Source organism: Apodemus sylvaticus, chromosome X (genome assembly GCF_947179515.1).
Source record: "Apodemus sylvaticus chromosome X, mApoSyl1.1, whole genome shotgun sequence".
In the NCBI taxonomy this organism is placed as follows: domain Eukaryota; kingdom Metazoa; phylum Chordata; class Mammalia; order Rodentia; family Muridae; genus Apodemus; species Apodemus sylvaticus.
The window spans coordinates 29,325,906-29,346,919 of NC_067495.1; the positions used below are offsets into that span (position 1 = coordinate 29,325,906).

The window sequence follows — 21,014 nt, forward strand, 5'->3', positions numbered from 1 at the left end:
AAACCATCCCATTGTCACACGCCTCTTTCCAGTCACACCCCACCCTGAAATGCAGCACTGTTGTGACTTTTATCATTTTTGATTAGTTTTACTTCTAGAACATCATGCAAAGGGATACATGATTCTGCTTGTGTCTGCTGCCTTCTCCTCAATGTAACAGTCAAAATTCCAGATAGTTCCTTTCATTTTATTATTCAGGGGGTTTCTTTGTGAGGATAATCATGGATTAATGGTCCTCCTGTTGATGAACATTTGGGCAATCTGTATCGTTTGACTATTATGAATAAGGATACCATAAATATCTGTTCATTAGTCTTTTTATGACTTACATTGTCATTTCCTTGACACTTAGGAGTAGAATCTTTGGGTAGGGGTGTAAAAACAGCCATAGTTCCATTTTCAAACTGACCTTCAGAGTAATGACATCTTCAGGGTCCTATACAACAGCCCTCTCCTTGGAGAAAGATGATGTGTCTATTTCCATATGAAACCTCTTGAAAAGGAATTGAAGAGTTACTTGGTTTGCTTTTGACTTGCATGTTTTGGGTTTCATTAGATAAGGAAGGGAGTTGAGGCACTAAATGATATGAACCTTTTCCTTGAGTTTAGGTTCTGTTGAGGAGCAAGCCAGATAGCAGATTGCTGCTGGCCTGATTATCAGCTTTGCTGTTCATGTAGCTAAACGGAGCACATTCCTTTTTTTCTTTTTAAATTTTTTTAATCGATATATTTTTTGATTTACATTTCAAATGATTTCCCCTTTTCTGGCCCCTCATTCCCCGAAAGTCCCGTAAGCCCCCTTCTCTCCCCTTGTCTTCTCACCCACACCTTCCCACTTCCCTGTTCTGGTTTTGCCGAATACTGCTACACTGAGTCTTTCCAGAACAAGGGGCCACTCCTCCTTTCTTCTTGTACCTCATTTAATTATGCTTTGGGTATTCCAATTTTCTAGGTTAATATCCACTTATTATTGAGTGCATACCATGATTGATCTTTTGAGACTGGGCTACCTCACTTAGTACAGCCACAGGCAGCCTTGGCCAACCCAGCCTTGCTCCTTAGTAGAAGACAAACCTGTCTCTGTAAAGTGAGCTCCTGTCATACTGAGTTTTCATTGAAGCCTGACTGATAAAACACATCTGTCTCTCCATGTTACTGTCTCTCCATGTTACGATCCCTATAGGTAAGGGATTTGAGCTTAGGTTCACATGGAACCTTCTTCCTCTATGAGTCTCCTTTGGGTGGTCGATGGGCCGACCTCTCTGTTATGGGAAGTACAGTTCCATGGGGTTCATTAGAACTTACAAGCACTAGGTTCCTAGCTATGCTTTGGCTTATTGTGCTTAAAGCTTTTTGGTAGGGTTCAGTTGGTATGAAGTTGTACTTCCATCAACATGGAAAAAAATCTGAATTGTCAGAGGAAAATACTTGCGTACAAGTTGAAATTTACTTTGAAGCCTCAGACTATGCACTATCTATGAAATTCTCTTTTGTAGATTTACATTTATATGTATTCCTAGTAGGTTCTGAAATGCACTAAATGCGTTGCCAGGCAATCATTTAGATATTTTAATCTGTTATAATTTGGTGTTCTAGTTGCTGGGAAGAAATGCAAAATGTAATTGTGAGCCTGAATGGTTTGTTGCTTTCTTTGTTCCTCCCTCCCTCCCTCCCTCCCTCCCTCCCTCCCTCCCTCCCTCCCTCCCTCCCTCCTTCCTTCCCTCCCTCTCTCCCTCCCTCCCTCCCTTCCTCCCTCTTCTCTTTCTTTCTTTTCTTCTGCCCTGTCCTGTTCTGTTCCTTTCTTTTCTCTACTTTTTTTTTTTTTTTTTGAGAGAGAGTTTTGTGAGTACCAGTCCGGCCTCCTGCCTGCTAAGCTTACAGGTGCACCACTGTCTGTTTAGTGTTCTTGATGTGTTATTGTTGTACATTCTTTATTTTAAAACTATCGAACCATGCTAAATGTGGTACCCATAATAGCCACCTCTGCTTGCCACCCAATTTTATTTATAAGTTACAGAAAGAAGCAGTTTATATATTTATATATTTTAAGTCCTCAAAGTGTTAGCCCACAGAGATGAGAAATGGTTTCATTTTAGGTGATAATTTCCCCTTTCTGTTGGAAGTGGTTATATTTAATTGTCTTACCATATTGGCAAGGCCATTATTATGTGTTCTGGAAAAAAAGGAATACAGAATATCATCCATTATTGTGGTTTAGAAACTTATTTTAAAAGTAGCAAACTCATTTAAAATATTTTGGTTATTTATTTGTAGAATAATAAATATATAATACATTTATTCATTTTTATATGCTTGGTTTTACATTCTGTACAACAAGGAAGATAACCATTTATTTTTATAGGAAATTATGTTAAGTTTTAGTGTTCTAAGTTCATATTAATTTTCTTCAGGGGTTATATGATTAATTGAACACATTTAAATAGGGAGGTATTTATAAATTATAACTATATTTTGGTATTTATAATTTTAAAAGAATTACAAGTTTCACTTTTTATTTTTTAAAAAAATCTAACCTTTATTTTTATGTTATGTTTGCTAGTGTTTTGCCTGCATGTAAGTCTATATACCAAGTACATGTGGTGCTGGTGGAGGCCAGAAGAGGGTATTGGATCCCCTGGAACTGGAGTTATAGGTAGTTGTGAACTACTATATGCATGCTGGGAACTGAACCTGAGTCCTCTAGAAAAGGAAACAGTTCTTTTAAACCACTAAGTCATCTCTCTAGCCCTCAGAAAATCAAATTTAAAAAAATCATTTTAGTACTGGAGAGATGGCTCAGCAGTTAAGAGCACTGACAGCTCTTCCAGAGGTCCTGAGTTCAATTCCCAGCAACCACATGGTAGCTCACGACCATCTGTAATGGGATCTGATGCCTTCTTCTGGTGTGTCTGAAGACAGCTACAGTGTACTCATATACATAAATAAATCTTTAAAAAATGATTTTAAAAAAAGAGTACTGACTGATCTTCCAGAGAACCTAGGTTCAGTTCCTAGCCCCACACTGAAGCTTGCAGCTCTCTGTAACTGCAGGGCTGGGGACTCCAGTGCCCTTTTCTGGTCTCTATGGGCTTCAAGCACACACATGTTGTAAAACATGCATGCAGGTAAAACATCCAAACACTCAAAATAAAATGATCCTTTTTAATATGTATTGATGATATGTATAAGCATAAAGCCCACATCAGATAGGCAGTGCATTCCAGCTTCAGACTCAGTTTCCTTTCCATAAAAAAGTTATAGTGTAGTTCCTGTGCCTAATTGGGAGGGATGAAATGCACAATTCAATTATGGGGAAATAGTATTTTGGATTCCTGAGTTTTCTACTTGACGTACAGTTGAATTTTATTTGTTCCTAATTTATTTTTTTTTAAACCCAAGGTTATTTTTCCCTTTTACTTTTCTCTCCCCAAGTTAATATAAACTTTGTTTAAATACAGAATTAAATTGGTAAAAGGATCAATGATGTCTGGATTCATTGTTTTTTTTTTTAAGTGATAGGGGATCTAGTGGCAGTAGTGTATGACATGCTTCAGTTTTGACCCCACTAGAAGAAAAGGAGGAGGAAGTCAGAATAGCCCATCAGCCGTTCAGGCCAAGTACAGCCCGTCCCTAGATACAGTTTATAAGGCTGGAGGTGCTGAGTATTCAAATCAGGCCTTTGTTTAATTCTCACCTACAGCCAAGTATTCATTTTAGGCTAAAATCACATCCTTCAAAACCATGAATGAACACAAAAGTGAGCTCCGCTATTTCAGGTCATTGTCCAAGATTACTTCCGCCCTAACAAAACCCAGCAACAAACACTGAATACTTGTGGTATGGCTCATTTCTACTATTGACTCACTCTGAGGTTCTCACTGCATCACCCTCTTGCCTTAGTCCTAACCTTAACCTGATGTGAATACTTTTAGTCTTGTCATGGTATTGGTTAAATGTCTTAAGATTGTTAAGTGAAATTATAGAGGTAAGAGGATAAAGATTTGAGTCTTAGGAAGCTCTCAGATTATATGTTCCAATTCCTTTATTACCTTTTTCTTGAAAAGCACATGCTACATCAGCTCTGAGTGTGAAATGATAATTTTGTAATAGAATCTTTGTATACCCTGCTAGCATTCTTTCTTGTTTTTCAGCTGCATATGAAATTAGGCAGCCCATTGGCCAGCCTGAAGTATCCTCATCAGAGGGTCCAGGAGCCAAACCCTCTCGTCGGCAGGCATCTCTTATTCGGGTAAGTGATGATGTGGGCCCACATCAATGACAGAATTGGGAGGAAATTTATACTGTGGAGAAATAGCATTTAGGGATGGAGATACCGCTCGGCAATTACAAGCATTTGCTGCTCTTGTAGAGGATTAGTGTTCAGGTCCAAGTACCCACAGAGACAGCATACAACTACCTGTAATTTCAACTCCAGGGAGTCCAACACCATCTTCTGGATTCCATGGATAGCTGCATGCATGTGCACATACCCATACACACTATATATGCATACACTTACTTAAAGATAAAAATAACTATAGAAAAACTCTCAAAGAAATATGGCATTCAAGATCATTAATTATCTTACAGTTAGTCTATGAAGTGAGGGGCTTCATTTTGATATATTTTTTTCTTCTGTTGGGTAGAGTGAGACAGGGTCTCACCAAGATCGTCTCAAACTGCGTGTGTATCTAAGGCTGAACCTTTTGCCTTCACCTCCCAAGAGTTGAGATTGCAGGCATGGTCACCATGCCTAGCTTCACTGTGATATTTCACACACACATATATATATAAATCTGTGTTTGTATACCCCATGACCCTTTCCTGTCCCCTACATCCATACTGAGTTTCTTCCTTCCAAATACTCATCCTTCTGCTTTCCTGTCAAATATAGTTCATTGTTTTCTATGGAGGAGCATGGCTTTTTGATTATTCTATATTTTGCTTCAAGAAAGGTATAAAACTACCTCTTTATTAAAAAATTACACTTTTTTTGCCTGTGTATTTTGATTTTTCGTTTGTTTCTATCCCTTTTAGTCTCTTGAATAAACTAGAGCTCTTGATCTTCGGTGTCTCTAAAGCCTCCCTACCCCTTTATTTACTTAATCACGGGGCACCTTCTTCAGCTGAGCTTCATGTTTTCTATAGCAGCTTGTCTCGTGTTTGCCCTGTTTTTTATTACTACTTGTTTAATGCCTAATTAACTGTTTTCCATTTACTGTGTGTGTCTCCAATTATGTGGTAAGCATTTGAAAGGCTGCAGTAGTTCTGTATTCTCAGTGCCTCAGACAATGCCATTTGAATAGCAATCTGTGTAAGTATAAGCAAGTAGTATTTCCTACATGTAATCTATAAACTATTATGGCACAAACATAATGTTATTAAGTTTCTTCTGGTCACATCATAACTTAGATACTTTCAGCTTCTAATTCTCTAGTGTCTTCCTTCAGATAAACAGCTCTGTTTCCCCCCCCTACATTCAGAGCTGTTGTCTTGTGTAGTATATCTAAGTTCTTATATGGAGAAAGTATAATATTAAAGAAAGGTGTGTGTGTGTGTGTGTGTGTGTGTGTGTGTATGTGTACATGGGGAGAAACTATCAAAAAGGTAGGTTTACTACTTAACATGAAAGACAAAAGGAAGTGGGTGGTGGTTTGTTTCAATTATGGAACTCAGGAAGAAGGACCATTTCTGCACAGGTAGCTCTACTTAAAATAGAAGAGTAGAGTCAGATACTCCCACAGAGAAGTGGGCTGCTAGTTTAGAAGAGAATAAACAGTCTGTAGAAGACCCTTGAGTTCAGTGAATGGCTTCTGGTCATAGGACACTGTTAGACATGACGAAGTACTCAATCTTAAAGCAGTGTGCTGTTTGCAAAAGGTCTCTAAAAGATAGCAATTAAGCTGTATGTGATATATTTAATGTTTCCTATAATTATACACTCTAGGCACTGCTGTCCCTATTAGTATAGATGGATAGCTGAGAGAGGTCAAGTTGCAAGTCTGAGATTCATACCTAGTATATGGCAGAGCCAGAGTTTGAGTCTAGGAGAGTTCAGTATCAAAGCCTGCACATTAACCACTTAGTTCAACATTAAAGTTCTATATTACATGAAGGCTAAATTACATCATAAACAAACACTAGGTATTATAATATCACCTCTGTGGTGTGTGTGTGTATGCTGTGGTGTGTGTGTTGCTGGGGTTGGACTCCATGGCTTTGCCCATGCCAGGCAAAAACTCTGCACTACATCTTCATCCCAAATGCTTTCTTGAAAGTGTTACTTGAGAGAATACCTGTCAGGAGTGTCAGGAGTTCAAGGTGATCCTTGAGCACATAGTGCAAAGTCAACTTCTAAAATTCAAGACCATAACTCAAGAAAAAAGAAGGAAGAAAGAAAAGAAAAAGAAAGACATTCTCCTTTAAGGTCAATACAGATGAGATTTACCCTCAAGTTGTAATGAAAGATTGTTTCTTCAGCTGAGCCCCAGATGTAATACTTGGCTATGTTTTAGAGATCCCATGGTATAAAAATATGTGCCTTTAAACATTAGAACCACACAAATTGGGGAGGCATGTTTACATTAGGGAAGGGATTTGGAGGGATTCCTCTCAAAACTCTCCAAGGTGTGGCCTGCAGGTTCCTGCAGAGTATGTTCTATTTCTGTAGAACTCGGATCAAATTTAGCAGTGAATCTTCAGCTTCACAGGGCTAGGATGGGGCTCACTTGACCCTTCTCACCAAGCCCCCTGGAAGCAAGCCATGATCCCTAATTTGGATTGGTGATCTGTCTTCTAATCTCTAGGTTTCCTTTCTGCTCAGAAATACGCTTCTTGAGCCCTTTACTTGATAAATAGTGAATACCTATAAAGTAGCATATACTGTATTAAATTATGTATGCCATCAATAGGCCCCACCCTTGTGGAACTTTCAGGCTATTGTAGGACAGAACTATTAATCAAGCCACCACAAAGACAACATATGGTTATAGCATATGATATGAATGAAAATTATGCTGTACTTTGAAGGTGAAAAATGGCAGCAGACTATAACCTAGACTTGCAGAGAGGTTAGTCAAAGAAGGCTTCTTTAGGGAGTAACATATAGTTGAAGTGGGAAGGATAACAGGAGTATTAGCCGGGTAAGGAGGTAAGGATGAGGAACAGTAAGAAAGCACATAGTGTCTTGTGCATGTGTAAAGACATTATGTACTTAGAATTTTGTGCACATGAACTCAGTGCTCACAGCTGTCTTCTGGGATAACACTTTAGCTCCATTTTAGATGACAAAGCCTATGGTGTATATGTTTTATTGAATTTTCCAAAGATCACAGTGGATGGGATGGGCTAGAGTTCAAGTACTGGGCACCCTCCCTCAGCTGCTGGCTCAGGAACTGGATGGAAGATGGTAATGTCATCTGCTAAGCAAGGAAGCACTGGAAGAAACAGTGGTTCTGGGAAAAAAATCCCAGCTGTAAGTTCAGTGTTGGATGCCAGGGATGGAGATTTTGAGACAGCCCAGAGGAGGTGAACAAGAGTTCTGTGTTTCTATGGGTCTGAATTTTGGGGAGAGCTGAGGCTGGATATAGGTGTTTGGCAGCAATTAACTATTGGAAGCACAGGAAAAACAAAACAAAATAAAACAAAAAAGGTTCTGCCTAGGTCCAGTCTGATTTGACATGACCTGGAACAAGTTTCTTCCTTTTTTTTTTTTTTTTGTTGCATTGACATCATGGTATGGATTTAGCAATATATCCCAGCAGTATGCCAGCCTGACTCTCTCAATGTTTGTTTGTTCTCCCACCACCTGTTGGAAGCATGGCCTTCTGTTCAGTATGATAGCAAGGGACCTTTCTTGCCCAGGATAGCAGTCTGTGGTTTTTGTGTTGGGTATATTTTCCTTTCTTCAGCTCTTAGGTTTCCTTATTGTGCCTGTCAGTCTGGTTTGGCTGGACTCCATGTTACAGAAAGCAAAATGCCAATTTGAATTAGTCATGGAGATGTGATTTGAAGTGAAGGTTCTTGGTGGTGGGGGATTAATATTTATTGGGTATAGTGCTAAGCTAGTTGGGGTGACTAATTCCCCTCATGGTGCCATGTCCCTGTGCTGATGACAGTCTATTCTCTTTGTTCTAGCTTTATTTGTGACCTTCTGTTCAAACCTTTCCTGCAAACAGTGTGGTATTGAAGCCATAGTTCAGTTCGCTGGTAAAGTGCCAGGTTAGCATAGCAAAACCACATCTTTCATTCCACAGCACTTCCTAAGCTGGGAGCAGTAGTGCACAGTGGGAAGAGCAGCCCCAGCCAGCTCCCAGCATACCTGGACTATATCATGAGACTCCGATTTCAAATCACTGCCAACACCATAAATAAGTTAGAGGGGGCATGACCTCAGGGTCCTAGTGTAGGTCTTTAGGGACCCATGGCCAGTGCTATTATAGCCCATGGGTTTAACATTTTGGAGGTGTTTATGCCAAATTAAGCTTCTATACTTTGGAATTGTTAGTCTTTTTCCTTAATATTTTAGTCACCTTTTTGTTCAAAGAATAGAGTTTCTTTTTCCTCATTAAAGTTTCAGACACTGTTTTGGTGAGTGGGAGTTTTGAAATAAATCGCAAGTTTTCTGTTTTACCTGTTATCAGATCTTCAGAAGTCATTTGTGGTTTGCTTTTCTCATAAGCCAGTCTGGACATCTTGCATGTAGATTATGATTCAGTCTGCATAACATTTAGAACTACAAGTCCTGCTTCCACTTGGTTCTGTTGTTTACTAGGAGTGTTGAAAACCACATTGGGTATAAAGTCTTGGTTCTATGGCTACCTTTGCTGCAATATCTTACTGCCCACCCCTAATGCTGTGATCCTTGAAATCACTTGCCTTGTTACTGTTCTTTAGCTAGTAGAATGTGGTGTCAGTGTACCACCATCTGCCAGTCTTACCTAGATGGCTCCCTGTGACTTTCAACTGATGGGCCTTCCTTCCAGAAGAGCTCGGAGCCTCACTCTCCTTGCTCCACCACCCATTACCAGGAACCAGAATGGTGGTCATTGCCTTTGATTCCTCCTTCATCCCTCAGGCTCATTCCGCCATCAAGTGCTGAGCTATCTATGTGTGAGAGATTCTTATCTGTCTTGCTTTACATGGTCTAGGCGATTATCAGCTGTCAGAGGATCTGGGATCTTAACTCCTACCCTGCCGCCTTCTAGCCCTCATCCTCTTGCAAACAGTGTGCTTTGGGGGGGGGGGGAATTGGGTGGTGGGAGATGGGTGGGTGGGTGGAGGATCTATGTAGCCTGGCCTGAGATGGAATTTTCTGTATAGACCAAACTGCCCTAGAACTCGGCAATGTGTCTGTCCCTGCCTCCCAAGTGTTAGGATTAAAGGCATCTGATACCGTGCTTGGAAACAATAGAGACCCGAAAAATACAAACAGGCAAGAGCTTTAACTATTATACAATGTGTACATGTGTTGAAACTCTGAGTGCCACTCATTATTATGTGCACATGTTCCATTTTTAGGCTCAGTTAAAAATCCATTTAGTTATCTCCTTCACAGCTGCTCATCCTGTACCGACTTTGGCCTGTCACTGCTCATGGTTCTTGCTGTGTCATCCCTGGGCTCTTGAATTGCTTGCTCTCTGCTTTCCTCTTCTGCCACAACAGCTCATTACCTCGCCACGGCTCAGCAACTGCTCCTGGTCCTTTCTCAGGCAGTCAGCATTTCTAGTGGGACCGTTATTCTTTATTTACTTCTACCTTTGCCTCCTTTGTTCTTCCTTTGTCTGAATTCATCTTTGCTTTTTTCTTCCAGGGACAGCATGAAGTATGAGGGGTTTCCTACTGTGCTCACGTATATGTGATGTCTGCAATTTTCCATTTATTGCTCAATTATATATTTATCTGTGAAACTCAATCAGATGACTGGGAGCCTTATCATTATGGTTTTCCATCTTAAAGGCAACTAGACTTCTTTATATTGTCCCCAGAACATTTTATGCACACACAAATAGAAGTATGTGTGTATTTGCATTCATTTATTAATTCAAACATTGTTCTCTCATTTTATTTTTTTAACCCAAATTTAGGAAGACTGATTTGGCAAATGAAATTTCCTTGCAATTACTAATGAAACACAATTATCTTCTATTTTAAACAAAATCAGCCTCACTTTTGAAACCCTAACCAAGCCTGCTGTCCAGTGTCTTATGCTGGAGGTCAGAACATTCCTGTGTTGTAGAGAACAGTCAGAGTTCATCACTATTCTTCTTAGATAAAATAAGAGCAAACAGAACTTGGAGTCTTTTAGATGCTTGCCATTGCGCTTGGGTTTGGGCGTTATCGTTTTGGTACTATAAATGTTGTACCAAACTGGTATGGCAGAATATGCTAGCAACATGTTCATGTAAAAGTTTGTAAACAGAAAAAACACTTATCGCATGTAGTTATGTATTTGTTTCCCACTGAGTTTAAAAATTTTGAGCCTTGTTTCTCCCCTACCCCTGAGATTTCACTTTAGACACTCAGGGACAGAAACAGATTCTCCCTAATCCTTGAGCCCCTTGGAATAGTTCTTAAGAGTTAAAGCAAGCATGTAGGATGAAAAAAGAAACACTCATAAGTCTCTGTTGGAATGTTGTTGGCGTAGGTCAGAAGAGAATTGCTTGTGCCACAGGTAAATTATTCCTGTAATACTTTTGATGAGAATTAAAAGAAACATTCCTTTGGGAAGGCCAACATGACACTGAGGTCATTGTTTGGGTTTTTTCTTTTTTGTGCTATAGAAATTATTTGTGGGTGGATTGGATCAGGATTCTGGCAAGAGGAGTAGAGCAGAACATAGGCAATGGCTGAAAACAGGATCAGACCAGGGGCATAGATAAGACACATTAAGCAAGGTCTCTGTCACTGGTTAGCGTAGGAAGTGGCCCACAAGGCAGCTTTGGGCCATACGAACTCACTCAGCTTTTCAGAGGTTCATTGAGGAGTCATTAGTCTCTGTGTAGAAAACTGCTCCTTAGGTGTTCAAATTTAGGTTGTGGGCATGTGTAGCACTTGAAAGAGGTTAGGGACCCAAGTTTCTTTTCCACTCCATAGGAACATCAGGTCTGTAGGCAATGGGAATCTCTTATTTATATGATTATGCCAACAAGGTTGATTTACTTAGTATCTTAGTCAGTATTCTATCACTGTGAAGAAATACCATGACCACAGCACCCCTTATTTTAAAAGTCGTTTAATTGTAGCTTGCTTACAGTTTCAGAGATTCACCCCACTGTCATCATGGCGGGTTGCACACAGGCAGACATAGTACTGGAGAAGTAACTGAGAGTTCTATATACAGATGCATATGCATTAGGGAGAGAGAAACAGTGGACTCCAAATAGGTTGTTTTGAAACTTCAAAGCTTACCCCCACTGACACACTTCCTCCAACCAGGCCAGACCTCCTAATCCTTTCAAATAGTACCACTCCCTGGTGAAATATTCAAATCTATGAGTCTGTGGTAGCCATTATTATTCAAAGTGTCACACTTAGTTTATGAGTATAGCTTAGGGTCATCTGTTATTAGAGATAGGAAGTGAGTGTCTCTGTCTTTATTTAGTTCTCTCCCTCTACTTAAAGCAGAAGAGGGAGGAAGAGAAAGTATATGTGTTTGAGGAAAGAGATGTACACTTGGTTTGATTTTTTTTATAGTTATATATGTCCTCATTCTTGACTTGGGACATTGTTTACCAGATTCACTCTCCATTTTATTTCAAACCCTAGCTATACATTTTTGCTATTCCTAAGGAATAATGAGGTTTTTGTGTCTGATGTATATTTTACCTCACTGTATCTACTCTAAAGCCTATGGATAATTACATGGCACGGTGACCATAAGGAGGACTTGTTTCCTTGTAGTAGCAAGTCTTCTGTCTACTTGTTTCCTTTGCTCATTTGTAGTTCTTTTTCTAGTTTTCTAGCCATTATTCTTGGGTAAAGAATTATTTTACTTCAAATGATTTAGAAGTTTTTTCTTAACTGAAAGCTTAAAAAAAACTTTGTATTCCTTAGTAAATGCTCATTATATGACCATTCTTCTTCTTTTTAACACAGACGCTACACAAATCATAGTACAATGCTCATGCCTACATGTTCCTCTCTGTGCTATAACCAGAAGAGTGTTTTAGTATTCCCAGGTACAGTTAGCCTTAAATATCTTAGGCTGAAAATGTGTGTCTTTAAGAAGGCAACAAGAACAGTTCTCCCAATACACATCATCTTCAAAATGCATTCTGTCTTTTTTTAATTGCTATATTTTGGTACAGGCGTATTGTTCCTTGTTAATATCCTGTATTTAGATATACAAATTGCACAGAACACAGTTAAATTCCTCTGTATAACTGAAAGAAAAGTACTTTAACATAGATGCTAAACAAAACACAGTACAATGTGCAAGCCTGTGTGTTTTTCTCTGTGCTAGTGAACAGAAGAGTGTTTCTTTTAGTATTACCATTTATAGTTAGCTTAAAGTATCTTAGGTGGAAAACAATGTGTTTTTAAGAAGAAAACAAGCACCTTTCTTCCAATACCCATCTTCTTCAAAACACATTCAGTATGTTCTGGCTTTGGAATTGCTTCATTTTGGTATAGGAGTACTGTTCCTCATTATTTTCCTGTATTTTCTTTCGTTTTTATTGGCTGTTTTATTTATTTACATTTCAAATCTTATCCCCTTTCCTGGTTTCCCCTATGGAAACCCCCTATCCCATCCTCCCTCTCCCTGCTTCTATGAGGGTGCTCACCCACCCACCTGCTCACCTACTCCCTCTTCCCTGTCCTGGCATTCCCCTACACTGGGGCATTGAGCTTTCACAGGACCAAGGGCCTCTCCTCCAATTGATGTCTGACAAGGCCATCCTCTGCTACATATGCATCTGGAGCCATGGGTCCCTCCATGTGTACTCTTTGGTTGGTGGTTTAGTCCCTGGGAGCTCTGAGGGTACTGGATGGTTCATATTGTTGTTCTTCCTATGGGGCTGCAAACCCCTTCAGCTCCTTCAGTCCTTTCTCTAGCTCCTCCATTGGGGACCCCACACTCAGTCCAATGGTTGGCTGAGAACACCCCCCTCTGTATTTGTTAGGCTCTGGCAGAGCCTCTCAGGAGACAGCTGTCTCAGGCTCTTGACAGTTTGTATTTCTTGGCGTGTGCAATAGTGTCTGGGTTTCTTGAAAATTACTCTATTTGCTTTGTTTCTTTTCTGGTAGTCATCTTCAATAGAAAAAGCAAAATTGTTTTTATTATAAGATGAGAATACTAAAGAAATATTGGGTTACTGAATGAAAACTCCAGGTAAGTGCATACCTAGGAGAGAAGCTGAAGATATTAACTCAGCAATTATTAGAACTGATCAGAGTATTGCCTTAAGGCCTGAAAGCATTTATATTTAGACAGTGGGTAATGAGGGATTGGTAACAAATAATAGCCATAGATTTAATGGTATTGTAACTGGGTGGTTAGACTACAGATAAATGTAAATGAGTGCATTCTGTTCATGGCATTAAAGCTCTCCCATGAGATATGAGGTATTACATTGAAGTAAGCCTCAGTACTGAAGTAAGAGTACAGCCAGAACTTTCTGAGGGATAGTTAGGGTGCACATTGGTTTGATAGCTAGAAGCTCCTCAGATACAGTGTTTTAGATATAGCTGCAAACACCTGTCTGAATGCTGGTCTTAGACAGCACTTTATAAAAGTAGAACTAAGAGTGGTGTTCGTTTTTGATTTACTCTCAGGACTCTGGCCTTAGTTATAGACTAGGCTGTTGATATGTAAGCCTCGTTTAGAAGGATACCATTTTAGCCTTTCGCCCATCTGTATTTTTGTGAGGTGAACAGTAGTATCATGGTTTCTGTCTCAACAGCAGTCGTGACTACTGGCTGAGTGTATATTTGGTGGCAATGCTGTGCTTGGCCCTTCCAGCCTTTCCAACAGTCTTGCACAGTAGTTCTTATATCCATCCATTTGGAAATCTTAGAAAGTTGCTTCTGTGAGTCAGCACATCCCAGGGTACATTGAGGAATGACAGACTTGTTCTTTCAAGGCACTGTAACCAAGTTGAGGAGATGAGTTCAAGTCATACAATCTCATTTATGTATGTGGAATTGAAAACAGAATCACTGGAAAGATAAGGAGTGTTTTAGTGGCATGGAACAGAAAAATACAACATAGGGCTATAAAGGGAGGAGAGGCTTCTCCAAAAAACTGATGCTAGAACTCAGCTGTGAAGCATGAGGTGGGGCATAAGTTGACTAGGCAAGGATGGAGCTGTGATATGAAGAGAGGAATCTTTCTTTCGTGTTGTGGCTAGACCCTTGACAAGAGGCATTCACTGGGTAGGTTCTATTTTTTTTTAATTTTATTTTTTTTACAGTCCCGTCATTATCTGCCTTCCCACAGTTCCTCATCCCATACCTCCTCCTCCTATCTCCAAGAGGATGCCCTCCTTGCCAGGCCTCCCCACTCCCTGGGTCCTCAGGTCTCCCGAGGGTTAGGTTCATCTTCTCTCACTGAGGTCAGGCCAGGCTGTCTTTTGCTGTATATGTGTCAGGCCTCAGACCAGCTGCCTGGTTGGTGGCTCACTATCTGAGAGATCTCAGGGGTCTGGGGTAGTTGAGACTGCTGGTCTTCCTATGGGGTCACCTTTCTCCTCAGCTTCTTCCAGCCTTTCCCTAAATCAACCACAGAGGTCCCTGACTTCAGACCATTGGTTGGGTATAAATATCTGTGTCTGTCTCAGTCAGCTGTGTGTTAGGCTTCTCAGAGGGCAGCCATGCCAGGTCTCTCTCTGTAAGCACACTATAGCATCAGCAATAATGTCAGGCCTTGGAGCCTCCCCTTGAGATGGATCCACTGGGGTGGGTTCTTAATTGCAGAAAACAGGAACTCCTTTGACTAGTTTAAGCAAAAGTGCTTCATAATAGACAGTATGGATAGCTTATTAAATCTTTGAAAGACCCAAAGAAAATCTAAGCCTATAAAAACAATACCTCCAGTCTCACAGATAAGCTTGGCTGGTACTGGAATCTTGCCTCAGCCACAGTCAGACAGCTACAGGGTTAGGAAATTCCGCCATTGTTTCACTTCTACTACCATACTGCATGACATCAGCAAGCCACATTGAAGGCCCTGCTCACCCCTCCTTTCACCCTGTAACTTGGATTTGAATCAGGTTTCCATGGGTGTATTTGTTTGGTGGATCCCTTGTCCCATCTGAACTCCTAGTACCAAGTGTTTAGGCATTGCTGCTCTTTTACTAGGCAACCTGTGCAGCACAAGAAGGGATAGAATGTGCTTTGAGTGAGCCAGTCTGCTACATATCACAAGGAGAACAGACACACTTGAACTAAAAGCTGGTGTGACCACAGCCTGGAGTGGGAGGGGGTGATACTGAAGAGCAACGTAGGGCTCTATGGGCTTTGGGATTGCCTTTTGTGTGTGGGAAGCAGGTGGCTTAGAAATTAAGTTGTTAATAAGGGCCCATCCCAAATTTGAACACCTGTTTGCATGCTTATGGAACCTGAACTGTACAGACCTTCAGTCTGTAGCCTAAATCTCAGAAGTATTTCTTGTTCTTAGCCTGAGTTCTTGGAGCATCTGTTTCCCGTCTGGCCTTGGGCTCTCTTGAATGTAAAAGGGAGAACATCCTGGCAAAGACAGGCAAGGTAGACGTGACCTGACCTACAGGGATGGAGGTAGAGCATTGTTAACGGTGCTTTTGAAAGTCTGTGACCTTAACAGAGTTTCATCTTACTGCTGATTTCTTATTTTCTCCTGATCTTCTCTTCTAAGCATCGAGAAAAAACACAGCAGTCGTAAAGGGCATCTTTCCATCTAGAGAAGTAGACCTTGGCTTCTTATGTAAGAATTGAAGAGGTTACTAAGAAGTGTTTTTTTCTATTTTTTTTTAAAGAAGTGTTTCTTATGTTCATCAAAATACCTTCAGTGTTACATATGAAAATAACAATAAACTGATTGACTATATTCATGGTAGCCTATCTTCCAGATTCTTTCAATATGTGAAAACATGCCAGATGCTGCTCACATACAGAAATTATGTGCTTAAAAGAGAGGTTTTCTGAATAATCTAATAGTCTACCAACTGTAATCTGAAACTATATCAGATGATGGGGAGGGTATAATGCTAATATAATCATTCACATCTCAAAGTAAGATCCTTGACCTACAATACTTTCTGAAAAGGAAGCAATTCCTTATTGTAGGATGGGTGGATAGGTAGAAAGAGATAACCATAGAGCTCAGTGACAAAGATTTCATGTTTTGCCTCTTATTTCTTGGCATGTGGTTTTGGTAAACTACTTCATTAATCTAATCCCCAGTTTCCTATTCTGCAAATTGGAAATAATAGGTCCTACTTTACAGAGTTATTACAAGGATGAGAATTGATGTATTAGATACTTATAGTGTCTACCATCTAGCAAAGTGGTAAATATATGTTGGCAAACATTCACTTATGTTCATGGGGATAGATTTCTTATATTTGAGAATTTCATATATGCATATAATGTATTTTGATAAAATCTACCTCCTTTTTTTCTCTCTAGTTTCTTCATATGTCACACCATTATTTATTATCAGTTTTATATACTTTAAAAAATCCCATTGAATCCTTTATATGTACATGGGTGAAGGGCAGTCTACTGAGGCATGGGTTTCCAAGAAAGCTGCCCCTCCCTCCCATAGCAGCCATCACTTACCAATAGCTCCTCAGCTCGGGATAGGACTTCACAAGCTGGGATTTTTAGCTGGCTTGATTTTGTATAGGTATTCATGTAGTCACAGGTGCCATGAATTCATGTGTGCAATGACACTGTCATGTCAGACAAACGTGGATTCACTTCAGATGTCTACTACCTCTGGGTCTTATGTTCTTTCTATCTCCCTCTTCCATGATGATCCTTGAGCCTTGGAGACTGGGGGTGTGCTATACTTATCCATTTAGAGCTGAGCATTTCATAGTCTTGTATTCTTTATACACTGATCACATATGGGTCTCTGTAGTAATCACCAACTACTGCACTAAGAAGCTTTTTCGATGAGACTCAAGAGCTAGACTAATCTAGGGAGCAGTTTATTATCATATTCATTTAGCAGAATAATAATAGTATTAGGTTTTCCCCTAGGGCATATGACCTAGCTAGCAATAGATTTTTGGCCCAGTTAATGGTACCACATATGAGTTCTGTCTTATGGAATAGCTTTTAAATCCAACCAGAAAGTGGTTAGCTACTCCTATAGGATTATAGTGTTCTTGCTTCTATAAACATCAGTGGGTGTATCTTGCCAGACTAGTATTTCTGTGAACTTTAGGTTATCTTTAGAGCTAGCAACTGTATACTATACATTAGGGTCAGAGAGATTTCTGTAGTTTAACATTAACCTAAGCTGGTAAAATTTGAGTCCTAAATTACTTTTGAAAATTAAGGCAAAAAGTAGTTTTTGTATTGTTTCTGCTAAGGCTACAAAGGAACTTCAGTCTTAAATTGCTCTCCCTTCATTGGTGGAATGGCTAAACTCTTAAGTCAGCAGCATGTATAAGAGGCCTTCAGAGTAGTCTTATTTTGTAAGCAGAAATGTTCTATGGATGCAACAGGATACACACACTCTTTTACCATTCTGTCACACAATATTTCTTTGTAATTCATATTTATTCATCTTTGTGTGATTTTTTAAAGGTACTTGGAGGCTAAACTTTATTTTGGGGTATTTTATGAAAAGTACTTTTTAATAAGTCTTTGATGTCTCTTTCATTACAAACAGCACGTTTTTCCTGGATATAATAACTTGCAGCACCAAATATTTGCATTTCATCTGAAACAAAATCAAGGAATTGAATGTTTTAAATATAAGCAAATATAATTCTCCTGTGTCCGGAGAAACCGTATAATGTGCCATATGTTTGTAGATTGTGTAGACAGATGTGGAAGAACGTTCTTTCTCCTCATGTTCTTCTTTGTTTTTCTTTTTGGAGACAGAGTTTCATGTAGCTCAGGCCAACCTCAAACTCACTGTGCAGCCGAGGCTTGTTTTAAACTCCTGGTCTATTTGGATCAACCTCCAGAGTGTTGGAATTATAGAGATGTACCATTACCCTGGTTTCTCATATTTTTTTTTCTTCAAAATACTGGAAAAACTCAAAATTGGCATCAAGTAGCAAATATCTCTGCCCAGCCAACTAAACCAATGGAACTGGGGTTGAACAGGCAGGCTCATTAGGATGGACTTGAAGGAAGAGCCTTTCCTGGTTCTGGCTTCTGCTTGAGTAGCTGAGTCTCCACAAAATGCTTACTCCTATTTCTCAGTACCCTTGGTCCTTGCTAATTTCTTGTAGGTAACTGAACTTTCAAGTCTTTATTCATAACAGTATGTTACTTGTTATGACTAATTTGGGGGTTGCCTTAGAGCTGGTGGACCTATGTATCTGGGTCCCGCAGTAAGCTGACCCTTCGTCACTGATGAAGAGGCACTGAATTACAATTGCAGTTCTGGAGTGGGTCTTCCGTGCTGATGGCTATGTGGGTTTTGTTCTCTTTCATTTCTGTTCCAGCCCTTCTTACCTGTAAGCCAAATTTGTCTCTGGCTTCAGTTGCTCAAATGGTTGTAATGGTTCTTCCTTGTCTTTAGTCTTCACTGAGTCAATTTTAGTGAAGTGATCCCTCTGTGACTTGGAATCTGATTATTTGATTGTCCTGTTGAATATTATCTGTGGTTCCTACTATCTTCTAGATATACTCTTAAGTCTGTTAACTATGAGCTCTGCTTTCCACTTGGACCAGATTGAGGCAACTACACCCATGTCCCTGCTGCACTGGAAGTGTTTTTGTGGCCCAAAATGGGGCTGCTTCTAGGAGATGGCCACCCTCTCTCATGTTTTAATGTGATCGTGAATGCCATTCTTTTTACTTGTCTAGTCCCGCATGACTGTGCATTTATTCAGGTTTTGCTTTCTTTGCTTGTTGATTTGTATATGTATCATTTATATCTTTAATCTGACAAAAGATGTTCTTCTAAGAGCTTTTTATGTCACAGCATTTCAGAGGCCAGTGTGTTATGAACCCAATCACTGTTATATCAATGTAGCCAGATGATAGCAGGTATGAGTCAGGCCATCTCATAGCAGGTGTGAGTCATCCACACATCCCGACTCAGATGCTGCTTACCTTTGTAATAGATGGTGTTGGGGCAGGAAGTGACCTCAGTTATGGGTGTAGGCGTGGCTGTACATATGGTAGAAATATGGAGAGGGCACCATGGAACAGAAGGATGTAAAAAAAAGGGAAGGATTTCATTAGGCTGACACCAGAGGAAGAGTTTCTAGGGAAAAGACCTGAGTTTGGTCTGTAAGACGTAGCACATGAGGAATTGCAAACCTACCAAGTCACCAAAGAGTCACATGGACTGTAAGAGTCCTGATGGCCAGGTAGATTAGACCAAGACCTATTAAAAAGTGACTAATACTACCCAGGCATGAAGTAATATAAGTAGGAAGGAAGGTAGCTGCAAGATTCATAATTTTTCTCACATTTCTCAATTTCTCAAATTTTCTCCAATTATGAGATTGGAAAAAGAACAGTCATGAACTAGAATGAACAGTGACTAGATTGGGAGGCTTCATTTCCAGGAGAGAAGGGATGCACTCCCAGAGATCAGGAGTTTCCAATTAGTACCAGGCAATGCAACAGATTGTGCTTTTCTTTCCTAGTTTCCTTTTGCCTTCTTTGTGACCACCTTTTGGTTCTATAGATATGGTCCTTGGTTTTAAGGTGGATGGGAAGGATGGAGCAAAGCCCCAGATGTTTCTCTCAGCACTTCCATTTTGTGTCTGTTCTGAAAGCCTCATAAAGTCTTTGTTTCTGCTGCATTGGGTTTCTGGACTTCTGAGCTCTTAAATCTTCACATTTGGCATGCCTGCCCTCTAGTGGCAGGTTTAATGCACCCTTTGTTACCCTGCTGATGGCAATGCCACAGTAGTTCTCACTGCTCAGCTTTGTATTTAGTAAACATTCCCAACTCATACCTGGTGAAGGATACATTCAGCGATGCTGAATTAGGACCCCAGGACTTGGGTTGGGCTTGGAAATTTGACTTCTGAATTTATACAATGTAAATGCAACAGGAGATAAAAGAGTAACACAGTTATGATAGCTCACACCAACAATCATATAGCACTCAGGAGCATAAATCAGTAAATCCAAACATAACTTTGGCTACATAGTGAGTTCTAGGCACACCTGGGCTATAGTGTGAGATTCAGTCTCAAAGCAAAACAAACAAACAAATAAAACAAACAAAACAAATGAAACCAAAAGACTATGCCGTTGTAGTGTTGCCATATGTTCTGTGAAGAGCAGAAGAGAATCTGGGGCTAAGGAGATGATGGCTCAGCAGATAAAGCACTTGCTATGCAAATGTGAAGACCAGAGTTCAGGTCTCTAGAGCCTGCTTAATGTGCACTGGGCACAGTAGCCTACCTATAATTCCAGTGCTTGGAATGTGGAATCAGGGAGCAAGCTGGGTAATTAGGGTCGCCTTAGCAGAGTTAAAGCTTCAATTGAGAAACTCTCAGTACAGGAGGCGGTGATCAGTTGAAGAAGACTCCTGATATCAGCTTTGCCCTCCAACATGCCATCCACATACATGTGAAAAATGTATTGCTATCCACTTAGCTAATCTACATGGGTCAAAGGTGATGACTAGGTGAAGAAGAATGGTGGTCTTAAAAGCTGCCACCAACATGCCATGAACATGAATTACCTGTTCGGTAATTCATGTTCATGTTAACTTTGAAGATAGAAAAAAAAAAACCCATGAAGCTTGCTGTCTGTCGTCTTTATATTATAGTTTATGTTTTGGTTAAATTCTTTTTATGAGGCAGTCATGTTTATTCCTTTGAGGAGAAATTAAGAAAACTACAAAATAATATTCATTGGTGTTTAAGTCTCATGATAGGCAA

General features: G+C 39.9%; 1 protein-coding gene across 7 annotated transcripts in view; it reads left to right on the forward strand.

Annotated features, from left to right (window-relative positions):
• Reps2 (RALBP1 associated Eps domain containing 2) overlaps nt 1-21,014 on the forward strand; it is a 244,272-nt gene that overhangs the window by 86,696 nt on the left and 136,562 nt on the right. For all 7 annotated transcript variants that reach the window (XM_052171138.1, XM_052171143.1, XM_052171141.1 and 4 more), the window contains exon 5: nt 4,152-4,249. In XM_052171138.1, coding sequence (XP_052027098.1) covers nt 4,152-4,249 — 98 coding nt within the window. The remainder of the gene's footprint in view (nt 1-4,151; nt 4,250-21,014) is intronic.